The 13,552-nt window shown below is 43.2% G+C and overlaps 1 protein-coding gene across 2 annotated transcripts in view; it reads left to right on the top strand.

The window, feature by feature from the left end:
- Positions 1–13,552, top strand: part of Nell2 (neural EGFL like 2) — a 307,759-nt gene that overhangs the window by 292,672 nt on the left and 1,535 nt on the right. For both annotated transcript variants that reach the window (XM_029547891.1, XM_021216187.2), the window contains exons 18-20: positions 1,705–1,898; positions 2,897–3,073; positions 5,086–5,310. In XM_029547891.1, the coding sequence (XP_029403751.1) occupies positions 1,705–1,898; positions 2,897–3,073; positions 5,086–5,310 (596 nt within the window). The remainder of the gene's footprint in view (positions 1–1,704; positions 1,899–2,896; positions 3,074–5,085; positions 5,311–13,552) is intronic.

Raw genomic sequence — 13,552 nt, 5'->3', positions numbered from 1 at the left:
CCTCTCTAACCTGATCCTCCCTAACCTGGTCCTCCTGGAACCTGCTCCTCTCTAACCTGATCCTCCCTAACCTGGTCCTCCTGGAACCTGCTCCGCTCTAACCTGATCCTCCCTAACCTGGTCCTCCTGGAACCTGCTCCTCTCTAACCTGATCCTCCCTAACCTGGTCCTCCTGGAACCTGTTCCTCTCTAGCCTGATCCTCCCTAACCTGGTCCTCCTGGAACCTGCTCCTCTCTAGCCTGATCCTCCCTACCATGACCTCCTGGAACCTGCTCCTCTCTAACCTGATCCTCCCTAACCTGGTCCTCCTGGAACCTGCTCTTCTCTAGCCTGATCCTCCCTACCATGACCTCCTGGAACCTGCTCCTCTCTAACCCATCCCTCCCTAACCTGCTCCTCTCTAGCCTGATCCTCCCTAACCTGGTCCTCCTGGAACCTGCTCCTCTCTAACCTGCTCCTCTCTAACCTGCTCCTCCCTAACCTGGTCCTAACTTGTCCCTCTAACTAGCTCCTCTCTAACTCATTCCTCCCTAACCTGTTCCTCTCTAACCTACCACTCTGTAACCTGTTCCTCCCTAACCTGGTCCTAACTTGTCCCTCTCTAACTAGCTCCTCTCTAACCCATCCCTTCCTAACCTGTTCCTCTCTAACCTACCACTCTGTAACCTGCTCCTCTCTAACCTGGTCTTCCTTGACTGCTTCTCCCCCTAAACCATTCCTCCCTAGCCAGCTCCTGTTGCAGTGACTTCTTTCTTGACCTTTCCTTAGGAGAAGCAGCTGAAATGGGAAATAACCACTTACTGCCACTCATCTCATCTCTCTGAAATGTATTTTGGCTGGTGACCTTTAAATTATGGGGTAAATAGAACGAACCACATCTGTCCTTATAGTCCCGATCTCTGGGTCAAGATGTGTTTGCTTTTCATCATCTGTACGAAAATGCTTTGGGCACTGCAGCCACCAAATAGGTGAGGCCGGGTGAAGAACGGGCAGCTGCCAACTGAGTCAGGCCAGGCCTGGAAGGCTAATCTGAAAGGAAAGGTAAAAAGGAATGGCATCCTTGGGAGAGATGGTAATGGAGGGCTGTCTCTCCCCTACCTGCTATGTAGAAAGGGTCAAGGACATTGCGAGCAAATCTGGACCTTGAGGGAAGGACGTCAGTACTAGGACAAAATGCAGGGACTGCATTGTGTGGAGGTGGCCTTGAGACTAGGGTTTGAAATAGAATAAAGTGCCTCAGCTCCCCCGGCCCACCCAACATTTCTCCCACTCAAAAGGGATGCTCTGTAAATACCAGTGTGACACTGGGAGTACTATCCCCAGGAAGACATCAGAACACTTGTGGAATTTCCACCACCAAGCTGTTTTATTTGATAAATTGAATTACAGTCATACTTCCAGAGAGATTAAGGTTTCTCAAATCCCAATGGTATTTAGACAAATACGAAAGGTAAAATTCTGGACAAGGTTATCTTGTCTTAAAATCAAAAGTGTACAATGCTTTCCCATGAACTCCCCATGTGATCCAGTGCTTTAGCCATCACTTAAAGGGAAAGCACACCTGGGCAGATGCAAACGACAGCCTGCCTGATTGCCTCTGCACAAAGACACCTGGGGCGGATGCAAACGACAGCCTGCCTGATTGCCTCTGCCCAAAGCCAAGAATATCCTGGGTCACATCGTGCTGCTTCTCTTGGCCGTAGATATTGACGAATGCGGGACCGGGAGGCACAGTTGCGCCAATGACACCATTTGCTTCAACTTGGATGGGGGATACGATTGCCGGTGTCCCCACGGGAAGAACTGCACGGGGGACTGCGTGCACGAGGGGAAAGTCAAGCACACCGGGCAGATCTGGGTGCTGGAAAATGACAGGTGCTCCGTGTGTTCCTGCCAGGTGGGTAGAGACAGACCAGCTTCCTCAGATTGTGGGATTGTGGTGCTAACACAGTTTCTGTGTGTAGAGTAACAAGGGTTGGCAAATGCACACAACCCTGTAACCACAACCACAGTAAATATAACTGAACATTTCATTAACCGAAACTCACTCATATCCTTCTTAGATAGCCCCCCTCCCTCCCCTCCCTCCCCTCCCTCCCCCTCCCTCCACTCCCTCCCTCTTCCCCTTCTCCCCACCAGAGCCAGGCCAATTCTGCTTCCAGTTAAATAATAACTAGAATTAAGTTCTTATTTTCTAGCACCTCATGTAAGTGGAAGCCTCAGGGCATGGTCTTCATGCCTAGCTTCTTTCTGCCCAATATATTTCTCCACAATCATTTGTATTATTACATGTATCTATTTTACTTTTTGTTACTGAACAATATTCCATTATACCATTTATCACAATGTATTTACATTAATAACATTTTATTACTATGTTAATTTTTTTCTTAGTCATAATATTATATGAGAATGAAAGAATAAATGAATCAGAATAGATAAGCCTTCACCCAAGAGTGGAAAATCTCTCTCTGGATAAATGTTATATTAGGCACGTGGTTTTTTTGTATTAACTTAGTTAATGATGGGTTCTTAAATTACAGCTAAATGAATAGTCTATGTACAAAATAGTCAACTGTTATGAATGAAATTGATATTTTTACAAAAAACATAATGCCTAATTATTACAGAAATTTGGCCATTTGTGAGATTTATTAACTAGCTATAAAGCACTATAATGACACATCTTGCTTTAATACACCAAAAAACAAAAGCAAAATGCTGTTAGTAACCACATTGCTGTATAATAGTCAAATATATGAATATTATATTTATATATACATATGTGTATATTCACATTTTATATATATATATATATATATATATATATATATATATATATGCACTCTGAGAAATCGAGGGTCGCGGTAACACACTGTTCTCCTTTTAACATAGACTGGATTTGTCATGTGTCGACGAATGGTCTGCGACTGCGAAAACCCTACAGTTGACCTTTCCTGCTGCCCTGAGTGTGACCCAAGGCTGAGCAGTCAGTGCCTGCATCAAAACGGGGAAACTGTGTACAACAGCGGTGACACCTGGGTCCAGGATTGCCGCCAGTGCCGCTGCTTGGTAAGTTAGACAGGAAGGCACCCCCTCCCACCAGCAGCAAGCAGCTGGCTAGAATGTTGACAGTTACAAGCACAGAGCCCGGACAGGATGATGGAGAGAGAAACCCCGAAGGCATTCTCTGCAGCCATGGTTCTTAACCTGTGGGTCATGACCCCTTGGAGGCCAAACAACTTGTTTATAGAGTCACATATCAGATAGCCTGCATATCAAATACTTACATTATGATTCATAACAGTAGCAAAATTACAGTTATGAAGTAGCAATGAATTAGTTTTATGATTGGTGGCCACCACAACATGAGGAACTGTATTAAAGGGGCGTAGCATTAGGAAGGTTAAGAACCACTGCCCTGAAGTGCAGGAGTGGCCGACATTCTGTCCGCCTTCTCTGAGAGTGATGCCCCTTGAAGTACTCCTTTAGCCTAAGCTGAGAAAAGCCTCCTGTGCCTTTATTCCATCCATCCTCTGCTTAAAGATAATTGTGAACTATGCATATGTGGAAAAAAAAAAATCAGTCTTTCCCCAAGTAAATCTGTTAACCAATCCCTATTAATTCCTCACACTGAAAACAAAACAAAGACAGCATATTGGGGCTGGGGGAAATGGTCTCGTGGTTAAAGTGCTTGCTCTGCATGTGTGAGGAACATATTTCAGATGCCCAGGTCCCAGGTAGGCATGGGGGCCTCCAGTCAGTGGCAGGCAGAGGCAGAGACAGAGGCAGAGAATCCCACAAGCTTGCCAGAGAGAGCAGTCCTACTGCTGAGTCTGGATCTGAGAGACTCTGCCTCCTCGGTGAGTCAAGAGAGGATAGCCCATGCCATCGATCTCAGGCCTCTCTACATGAATGGTCATCTGCATGCATGTAAATTCACATACACACAACACAAACATACATGCGTACACACATCTACCCATGCACATTGTAAAGTGGAAAACAGAAAGCACTCCTTCATGCTAATAACTGTTCCGGTCTGCACTGCTGCATGGTTCCTGTGTTCTATGGACCCACACACCATGACTGCATGATAAATACATATTAGAATTGGATGTTTGTCCGTGTTTGTGAAACTTTCCCCAGAAACGACAAGTAAAGAAGAAAAGATTGGATAGAGAACAGAAAAGTAAAAAGCCAACTTTTTCCAACTGACTACAATTCTTGCTCATTCCTGATTGTGTAAAATAAAAGGGACAGATGCTGCATGTGTCCGTGTGGTAGAAAAGTGTGACAGGAAAGACACATTAGAAGTCATGGCCAGGCCCCTTTCTGTTTGTGTGCAGATTATTTTTAGGGGCCCTGCTTTTGCATCGCCACCTCTTTGCCCTTTCAACCCAGAAATCAATCCTGAGAACAAGGTCGGTTTCTGCGCCCAAAGGCTGCTTTTATCCCTGAAACCTTGAGATTTAAAACTAAGAAGAAAATAGCCAACAGATTGGAACTGTTGCTTTTTTTTTTTTTTTTTTTTTTTTTAAAGTCCAACTCAGTTTCCCATGTGAAATCAAAGAGGGGGAAATCAAATGTGTTATCTTAGATTATGCTGTCTTGTTGGGATGGTGTGTTCAAAGCCCTTACTCAGAAAGATGTATAATTTAGGAAGGAAACTGCCAAATTCTGTTTGTATTTATTTTCTTTTCTGAGGACGTGTAGAGGGATAAACTTTTTTTTTTCTTTTGAGACTAGTGAATAAGTTAGAGGGGAACATTAAGGCTATCCAAGGGCCAGACACTTGGTTTAAACCTCTTCCTCTTTTCCCCGTTGCCCTAGAGAAGATGGAGCTGTCCTCATTGTACTGTCCAATAAAATGGTTGTTTCTTGTTTTCCCATGCTGTGGTCACTTAGTACTCAAAGACTGCTTAACCATCCATCGCAAAAGAGATGCCATCATCCAGTGTGGCTTCTGTAGATTCTCTGAAGATGTGCGAGCTTTGAAGCTCTAAATATGAAAATCACAACCCTGTCCTTCCTCTTTGCCTCTCTTCTCTCTGTTTCATTCCTGTCGCCTCTTTCCCTCACAGCAAGGAGAAGTTGACTGCTGGCCCCTGGCTTGCCCAGAGGTAGAGTGTGAATTTAGCGTCCTTCCTGAGAACGAGTGCTGCCCACGCTGTGTCACCGATCCTTGTCAGGCCGACACCATCCGCAATGACATCACCAAAACCTGCCTGGACGAGATGAACGTGGTTCGCTTCACCGGGTCTTCCTGGATCAAGCACGGCACGGAGTGTACCCTCTGCCAGTGCAAGGTAAGGCTCTCGGGTGCAGGAGTGGGCACTCTGCCAGGTACGCCCATGCCGTAGAGATGCTGCTACACCTGGGTGACAGGAAACTTGTCACCGCTTGTATGTGTGGAAGGAAGGTCAGCATTGTTAGCACCACACTGACTGCCTGGTAAACCGGAGATAGGTCTTACGGGTAAAGGAGCATGTGTGCGAGCTGCCGCCAGCATGCGCAGTATCAGCTCAGCGGCCTAGTGTAGCGAGCTATGCTGGCTTCATCACTCTTTTTATAATGGAAGACAATATTATTCCATTGATTTTTATCTAGTTCTTTTATGAGTTCCATAAAATATATTGACAAAGTAGATACATTGCATTTTCTAAAGTGAAAATCAATCTGGCCAAAATGGGTGTTGTTTCTTGGCTGTTGTGGTCAGTTACACCAAATTGAAGAACTTGGGGTCTGATGCTGATTATATTTTATTCCTACAGTTGGTAAAATCATTATAAAGACTTTACACTTTATTCTCATGAGAAAGCAGCACTTTGCCGCTTATTTCAGTAACTGCCTGCAATATATACAAAGTAGGCAGCACGGACTGACTTACTATGACGAGGTTCAGGAGTGGCTGGATTAATATCCCTCCAAAATAGAATTTAGGGTCTGATGCTTATCATATTTTATTCCTACAGTTGGTAAAAATCATTACAAAGATTTTACACTTTACTCTCCTAGGAAAACCGCATTAGTGCCACTTACCTGAGTAACTGTCTTCAATTTATACAAAGTAGGCCACGTGGGCTCCCCATGACGAGGTTCAAGAGTGGCTTGATTAATATCCCTACAAAGTAGAACCTAGTGATGTCACTTTGTGCTTCCTAGACATAACTTGGAGATTAACACTAAAACAAAAGCAACGATATTAAAGACTTACGTTCTTTAAAGCCACATTCCCTAGTTCATTCAATGAATGCAATTTGTCAATCAAGATTCTGAGTGAACATTTTCTCATTTTCTGCATGTGCACCAGCAAACTTGAAGAGTGTTTCTAATGCAAGTTACTAGTAATGTGTATGCTGTGTGGCTTCGTGTTTGATCGGAGTATATTCAACCATTCACATGTCAACACTATAGCACTGGTGTCCAACAGATTTGTTTGTTCTGGCATCTAACTACCAAATCATAATGAATACTCTTACTCCTTTGAATTGTTACATTGCTGTTCTGCACATTGACAACAAAAATATCAAACAGGTAGTGGGATAAAGGTCACATCAAATAGAGCTCTTTAGGAAACAACCATGCTTTTAAGGTTATTTCCTGTCACCCAGTGCCCTGTAAACAGCATTGCACCCTTGACTCTTGGGAAGAGTGTCTTCCAGGTGTGTTCTGATGCTGAATTCCTATTTTCTTTGATAAGTACTGATTCTTAGAAATTACTGTGTGATGCCACCTGCCTTATTAGTAAATGTGCATCATAAGTTTGTGTTCATTTTTACCCAATTTATCCAAGATATCCACTTGTATTATTTAATGGCTTAAAAACAATGTGGGGCTAGAGCTTATTCCAGGGGTGTGGCCTGTAGACTCAGTCAGTCATTCCTGGAAGTGCATGTGTCATAACTTATTGTCTGTCTCAAGTTACATTGTGGGGCCTTTAATTGAATTAAATACTTTACAATTCAGATCCTCATTACACTAGTCATTCTTTCACTGCCCATCAGCCTCCTGTGGCTACTGACTGCCAATTAGATGACATATGTGGACAACGATATCCTTTCCTTGGAAGCAGGATCTCCCTTATCTCAAACTGTTATCAAACTTGATTAGTAGCAGAGAGAACGGGCTTAAACTTCTGGTTCTTCTGTCCCTCCCCCTCACTGACCGCCGAGCACCACCACCCCCCGGTCTTTGTAGTGTTGGGCACAAAGCCCAGCTTCATGCTAGACAAGTATTCTGCTAATTCAGTCACATGCTCAACACATGCAGAGAACATTTCTACCACTACAGAATGTGGTGTGGGACCGAGCTGCCCTACAATCCGAGAAGTCAGACGGCCTGGGAGTGATGTTGATATGTGACAGGGGTATCTGCCTTCGTTTCTTCTGGACCCAGCTCCTCTAAAACTGGAAACACCTAACTCTGGCAATGACTACTTGAACTATACCACTGAAGGGTTGCTGTTAAGAATTAATTGAGAAGATTCACACAGAAAAAAAAAAATCATAGGTTGCTCAGCACTTTCAGAGTAAGTAAGCAATAAATGTTGGTTGTTGTGCTGTAGAATGGCATTGATACAATTGTGCCAGAAATAAGGGCACTGCTCTAACTGTGATGGAGACAGGAAGAACATACGGGGGCAAGAACCTGGACAGCTTGTAAACTACTGATCTACTGAGGAACCAGTATCCCCTTAGTAAGGTAGATCTGGGCAGTAAAAATAACCTGAGGGAAGCATTGATATATTCCCTCTTGACTTTTAAAAATGTTGTGTATGTGTTATATGCACATGTGTGTGGTACATGCAGACACATGCAGGTGTGTATGCCTGTGCCCATGCAATAAGAGCAGAGGCTAAAGGAGGACCCTGAGTATTCTGCTTGTTCTCTTGAGACAAGGTCCTACACTGAACCTGGAGCTAGACTGGTGGACAGCAGGCCTCCAGAATCCTCCTGTCTCTACCTTGCCACACAGAGCATCCTGAGTTATAGGCGCATGTGGCCAAGTCCTGCTCCTTATGTGCTGATGGGGATTTGAACTCCAGTGTGCATGGTTACACAGCGGTAACTCTCACCCACAGAACTGTCTCGCCTCTCTTCTTTTATCTTCCTGGAATTATGAGAGAATTTAATTTCCTAAAGATCCAAGAGGCATCCTCTACTCACAAGTTGACTATGGGAATTGGAAGTGGACTATCCTTTCCTAAATCTTACAGGCTAGAAGTTTTATGATTCCAGAGAGTCAGAGAGCCCAGAGCTTTAAGCAGTGGACCGAGCTGCCTAGGTGAGGACTGTCTTGCTTGAGCAAATCTTCACTGGGATGGGAAACAGGGCCCTTTAACTAGGTGCTTAAGGAGGCCAAACAGCTGCGGGCTGGTCTAAAGACTGAAGCTCTGACCTTCTAACCCTTACCTTCATCAAACAGGAACTTAGAACTCGAAAGAGTAAAAGTGAGCCTCTATATTAGCATTTGACAGACAGAAAGAAAATCCCACAGACACACAGACAGAAAGAAAATCCCACTGACACAGACTCAGATTTTTTTAGAGGTCTCACGATGGAGTTTGCCACAATGCTGTGTGTATTTGAATTTTTGATAGATTAGAAATATATGCACACTAATAAGAAAACACTTATTGCCCCACAAATAAATCAGAATGAGTAGAGTTCTCTAAAAATCATAGCTATTGACATAAGAGAAGAAATCATTCAATGTTTACATAATTTAAATGTAAACTCTCATAAGTCATTCTTTCCATAATAATTCCAAGGCTGACAGAAATGTGCCTGAGTTATTATTCTTGTGCACTGTTGATGTCCATGAGCAAAGCACATTAGTCATGCATTACCCTATCCAGGATCTTTACAATCTAACCTAGAGACACAATCTACAGTACAAACCAGCTCTGTGCACAGTACGGTTGATCTCAGCATTGAGTTCAGTATGGAAGCGACAACAGTGGCTACTTGGTAATAACCATGGCAGAGGAGCAGCAGAGCCTCAAGGAAGTCCACTGTGCCGTGTAGAAACACAACAGCTCCTTGTCGTAGCAGTTCCAAATTATATATGGTTACTATTGCTGGCGGGCTATACTTCAGTGAGCCTCTTTTATTCCAATGTTTATTAAGAAAATATATATTCTGATGAAGTCCATAGTCAGACACATAATTTTGTGAGTTTGATAAAACAGAACACATAACATACCCAATGCTACCTTTGTGTCCATTTTCAAGTAGTATCTATTTCCTGTTGTCAGTCTTAATTCTATTTCTTCATAATTTGTTCATGCACCATCATGGATGGAATCACAGACTATGTGTGCTTTTAGGACTTCTGTTTAATCAACCATTTACTCTTGTGGATATTCATTGTTAACTTGAAGTTAATTTTGTCTGACATTGGCAGTCACAAAGTATGATACCAGCAGTCAGGAAGCTAAGAGGAGGAGTGTGGCTTGAGATCACCCTGGGGTCCAAGGGTAGCTTTGTTTCTAAAACTACAAATTATAGACAAACAGACAGACAGGATAGATATAAGGAAGATAGATAATAGATATAATTGATAGATAATAAATGTTAGTAGATATGATTGATGACAGATATAATAGATAAAATAGATATGATTTATAGATGATAGATAGGTAGATAGATGATATATACACATATATTTTATAGTTCTAGAGATCAAATCCATTGCACTATATCCTAACCCATGGTTTAAAATTCAAAGTAAATTTTTAATCAATAAGGACATTGGATCTTTATTCCCTGCACATTCAGGCCATTTTTGACAATAATGGGAAACAATTATTTTTGTCATTGATTCATTTATTACTTATATTCCTGTTGGTACATTCTTGCCTTTCATTTTATTAGTCTTTTAAATTATATCTTAATTTGGGAAGGGGGCAGCAAGCTGGCTTAATATATAAAGGTACTTGCCACCAAGTCTGATGTATTCCTGGGACCCACATAGTGAAAACAGAGCCCATTAGCACAAGATGTCCTCTGGCCAGTATGTGCACACCATGGTATAAGTGTGCCCTCCCATACGGACCAATAAATGCTATAAAAACATTTCTCCTTTATTTTAAGCTACAATTGATGGTATCTGTTTTTCTAGAGGCTTCAATGTGTATCTGTTGCATTACTTAGCATCACACTGGTCATTAAAATATGAGTGTTGTAAGCATATAACTTATCATAAGCCTACCTGTACACACTGATCATATACAATATGCCTGTTAACACTCTACGCATAATCACATGCCCTTGTTTTATCTAATCATTCATATATTTAAGAGAATAAAACAATATTTTATATTTGTTCAGATACTTACCATTTCTGTTGCTCCTTATCTCCTCTTACATGGGGCAGTCTACACCTGTCCCCATTCGGTCACTCTGCCTAAATATCCCCCTGTTGTCTCTTATATAGTGTCTGTAGAGGAAAGTCTGCATTGTAGGCCTATAGAAAGAAACTGTCTCAACTTGCATTTCTGAAAATATTTCTGAAAAATGGACATAAAGTGGACATAAGGTTCAGTCTGACAGATTGTTTCAGACCTTTCCAAGGTGTGTTCATTGTTTTTGTGTTTCTGTCATTTCTGATTGAGCCATCATTTGAACTTTTGTTCTTTTGTAGATAATGTGTCTGTCTCCTGCCTCTTGTCTCCTCCATAACACTCTATCTTTGGTTTATAGCAGTTTGCTTACGGTATTTTTAGGGATGTGTGTGTGTGTGTGTGTGTGTGTGTGTGTGTGTGTGTGTATGTGTAGTGTGCACATACACGCACACACTGAGATGTTGAGATTCCTGTTCCTCCTTCCTAGTCTTCGAGGATTCCAGTTACATTCTGCTCAGAGTGCTCCACAGCCCTGGGTGCAGTCTTTCTGTTTTATAGATGGATCATTTCTACTGTGCCCTCTTCACAGTTACTAGTTCATGCCTTCTCTAACCTGTTCAATCGAACTAGTGAATTCTTCACTTCAGACTTCGCTCCTTTCATTCCTGAATTTCCACAAAATTCTTTATATTTTCATTTCTCTGAACCTTGCCTTCTGTCCACATATCCTGGTCTGTCTGTCTGTCTGTCTGAGACTAAGACTTACTATGTAGACCAGGTCGGCCTTGAACTCACAGTGATCCACCTACCTCTTCCTCCCAAGTGCTGAGACTAAAGGTGTGCACCACCATGCAGGGCTTCTCTGTTGATTCTGGTCACCTTTTAAAGCACATCTTTGGAGGTGTCTGTGGTATGTTTAGTCTTCATCTGAGACTTACTTCTGAGTCATTGTCTCCCGACTTCTCTCTTCACTAGGATGGACCTGTTCTTCTCTCATGTTATAGTCTGTTAGTGTTACAGTATACAGGATTTGATGTGGATTGTGTTGCATTGATGCCAAGTCTATCGGAATGCTCTAACGATCCTCTGTTCTAGCAGGCAGTCGGGTAATGGCCAATCACCTCACCCGTGCGGGAGCTTGGCTCTTCGCCTGTTAGGTGGATCTTTTCTGATGTTATTTTAGATCGAGGGTGACTTTGGTAAGGTTGAGGTAGTATTTTACCCGTCATCGAGCTCCTCTGAGACTTTGGGTGTAAGTTTTGAGTTATCATTCCCTTGTGTCTCAGCCAGGCCCTGGTTTTGAACACGGCTCCTCAGCCTCCGAGATGTCTCCTCGCCTCACACTCCAACACTCTAGCTGAGGCTCTCAGCTTCCCTCATCCTCCCATGAGATTCTACATAGTTTCCCCTCAGTCTTAAACCCATCTCCTATCTCCCAAGCTGTCCCCTGACTTCTTCAGACTTGTACTTGAGGGACAGTCATGTGTGGCTGCCAGACTAGGGTGTGCCTTAGAGTCAGTCCCTAGCAAAAGGGAATCACAGGGTACATTCCTATTGTTTTAAGGTTGAACCCTGACCCAGCGACTGCCTGCCAGTCATCATAACTTCTAGTAATGTTTATATGTTTCCCAGATGCCACGGTTGTTAATTTACAGAATAAATTCTGCCATTGCTGAATCTAGAGCCCCATGTGAGATTTCATTGTTTTAAAGTATGAACTAAATACTTTCACAGTTGTGAAAGTGTGATACAGTTTGTAGTGCATTTTCCTACAGCAAGGTAACATACAAATAGGGACAAAGAAAACATGCCAAGAGGATCTTGGAAAATATGTCCCTCCCAGAAGTGAGCATGGGAGCAACAATGATGGCTTTTCCTCACAGAGTCCCGATGCCAATTGTGCCCAGGGAGAGATGCTGCCACAGTTTCTCTACCTTTTGTTTTAAATCCATACAGTTTGAGAAACTGATGTGTATCCTAGCAACAAGGTTATGGATAGCAAACCTCTGCCTCCGAGCATGACGTTCAAGCTGTAAGTGGCCCATCTGGACTGAGATAGGATGACGCTCTATCTTGGGGCCAAAAGGAGAAATACCCAGTCAGAGGCCGAGGATTAGCTTCAACAGGTGGCAGCCTGCTTTGACTGAGACTGGCTTGCTTCCTCATTTGAATGCTTCTGCAAAGGCTAGAATAGTAAGAGACCTTCTGAGAAAATTGCCTATAACATTTTTGATTCTGTCATGTGTAATACCCTTTACACCCCCAAAGTTGTCCTCTGAGAGGAAACCTGGAAGAGAGCTGAGCATTAGACACAGACGAACCCGCTTCCATCCCAGCTCTGTCATGTATTAACTGTGACTTGGGACAGGACTCGAAGCTCAAGTTTCCAAATTTAAAAGAGTGAGTGTCAGGGGTGCTTCCCCTGAGACAGCGGCAGAGTGAAATTGGGAAATCTGTTTAGGGCACACGTGGTAAGGTGTCCGACAGAGCGCACCCTCCTGATGCATGGGGACGTCTGCTTCCTGGGCCATGGCATGTGATTGCCGTGGTAATCACAGCAGTTACTGTTAGTTAGGGAGAAAAAGAGGCAAATTCAGAGCCAGGGAGGGAGTGGCTGTACCTCTCCGTAGCCACTGTATTGTGATAGTGTAATAAGTAATTTTGTACGCATGCTTCTTATCTGCTTGCCCATCCCTGCCATCCCAACCTCACACTGTCTTGTAAGCTTCCCCAGCTTAAATCTCCCACTTAGACCAGTATAGATTTATAAGATTTGGTGCTTGTCTATATCACTGCAAGGCCCTCATGCCACCCCACGTGAGCGAGGTCCACTTTTCCTGCCAGTGTCTTCAGGGTCATCATTGCCTTAACCTTTCCAGGAGGTCTACCGCAGACACCGGCCTCGGGAGAGTTCCCTGGTTGATCCCACCGGTACCATTATATCTCCTTTTATACCATTATATCTCTTTTTATTTCATGAAGCAGAAACAGAGCGCCTTAAGCTGGACATCTTAGATGGCTGAAATGTATTCTTCCCTGTAGCTCTGCGGGCTGAGAAAGTCATTTTCAAAGTCTAAGATCAAGATGCCGGCAGAAATAGAGTCTGACAAGCTGTAATGTATCTCTTCCTGCTCCCCTTCTTATTGTCTTCTCACTTGATGGGAAGGAAGGAAGGAAGGAAGGAAGGAAGGAAGGAAGGAAGG

Source organism: Mus pahari, chromosome 17 (assembly GCF_900095145.1).
Source record: "Mus pahari chromosome 17, PAHARI_EIJ_v1.1, whole genome shotgun sequence".
NCBI lineage: Eukaryota > Metazoa > Chordata > Mammalia > Rodentia > Muridae > Mus > Mus pahari.
This window is presented reverse-complemented; position numbering and strand designations above follow the sequence as displayed.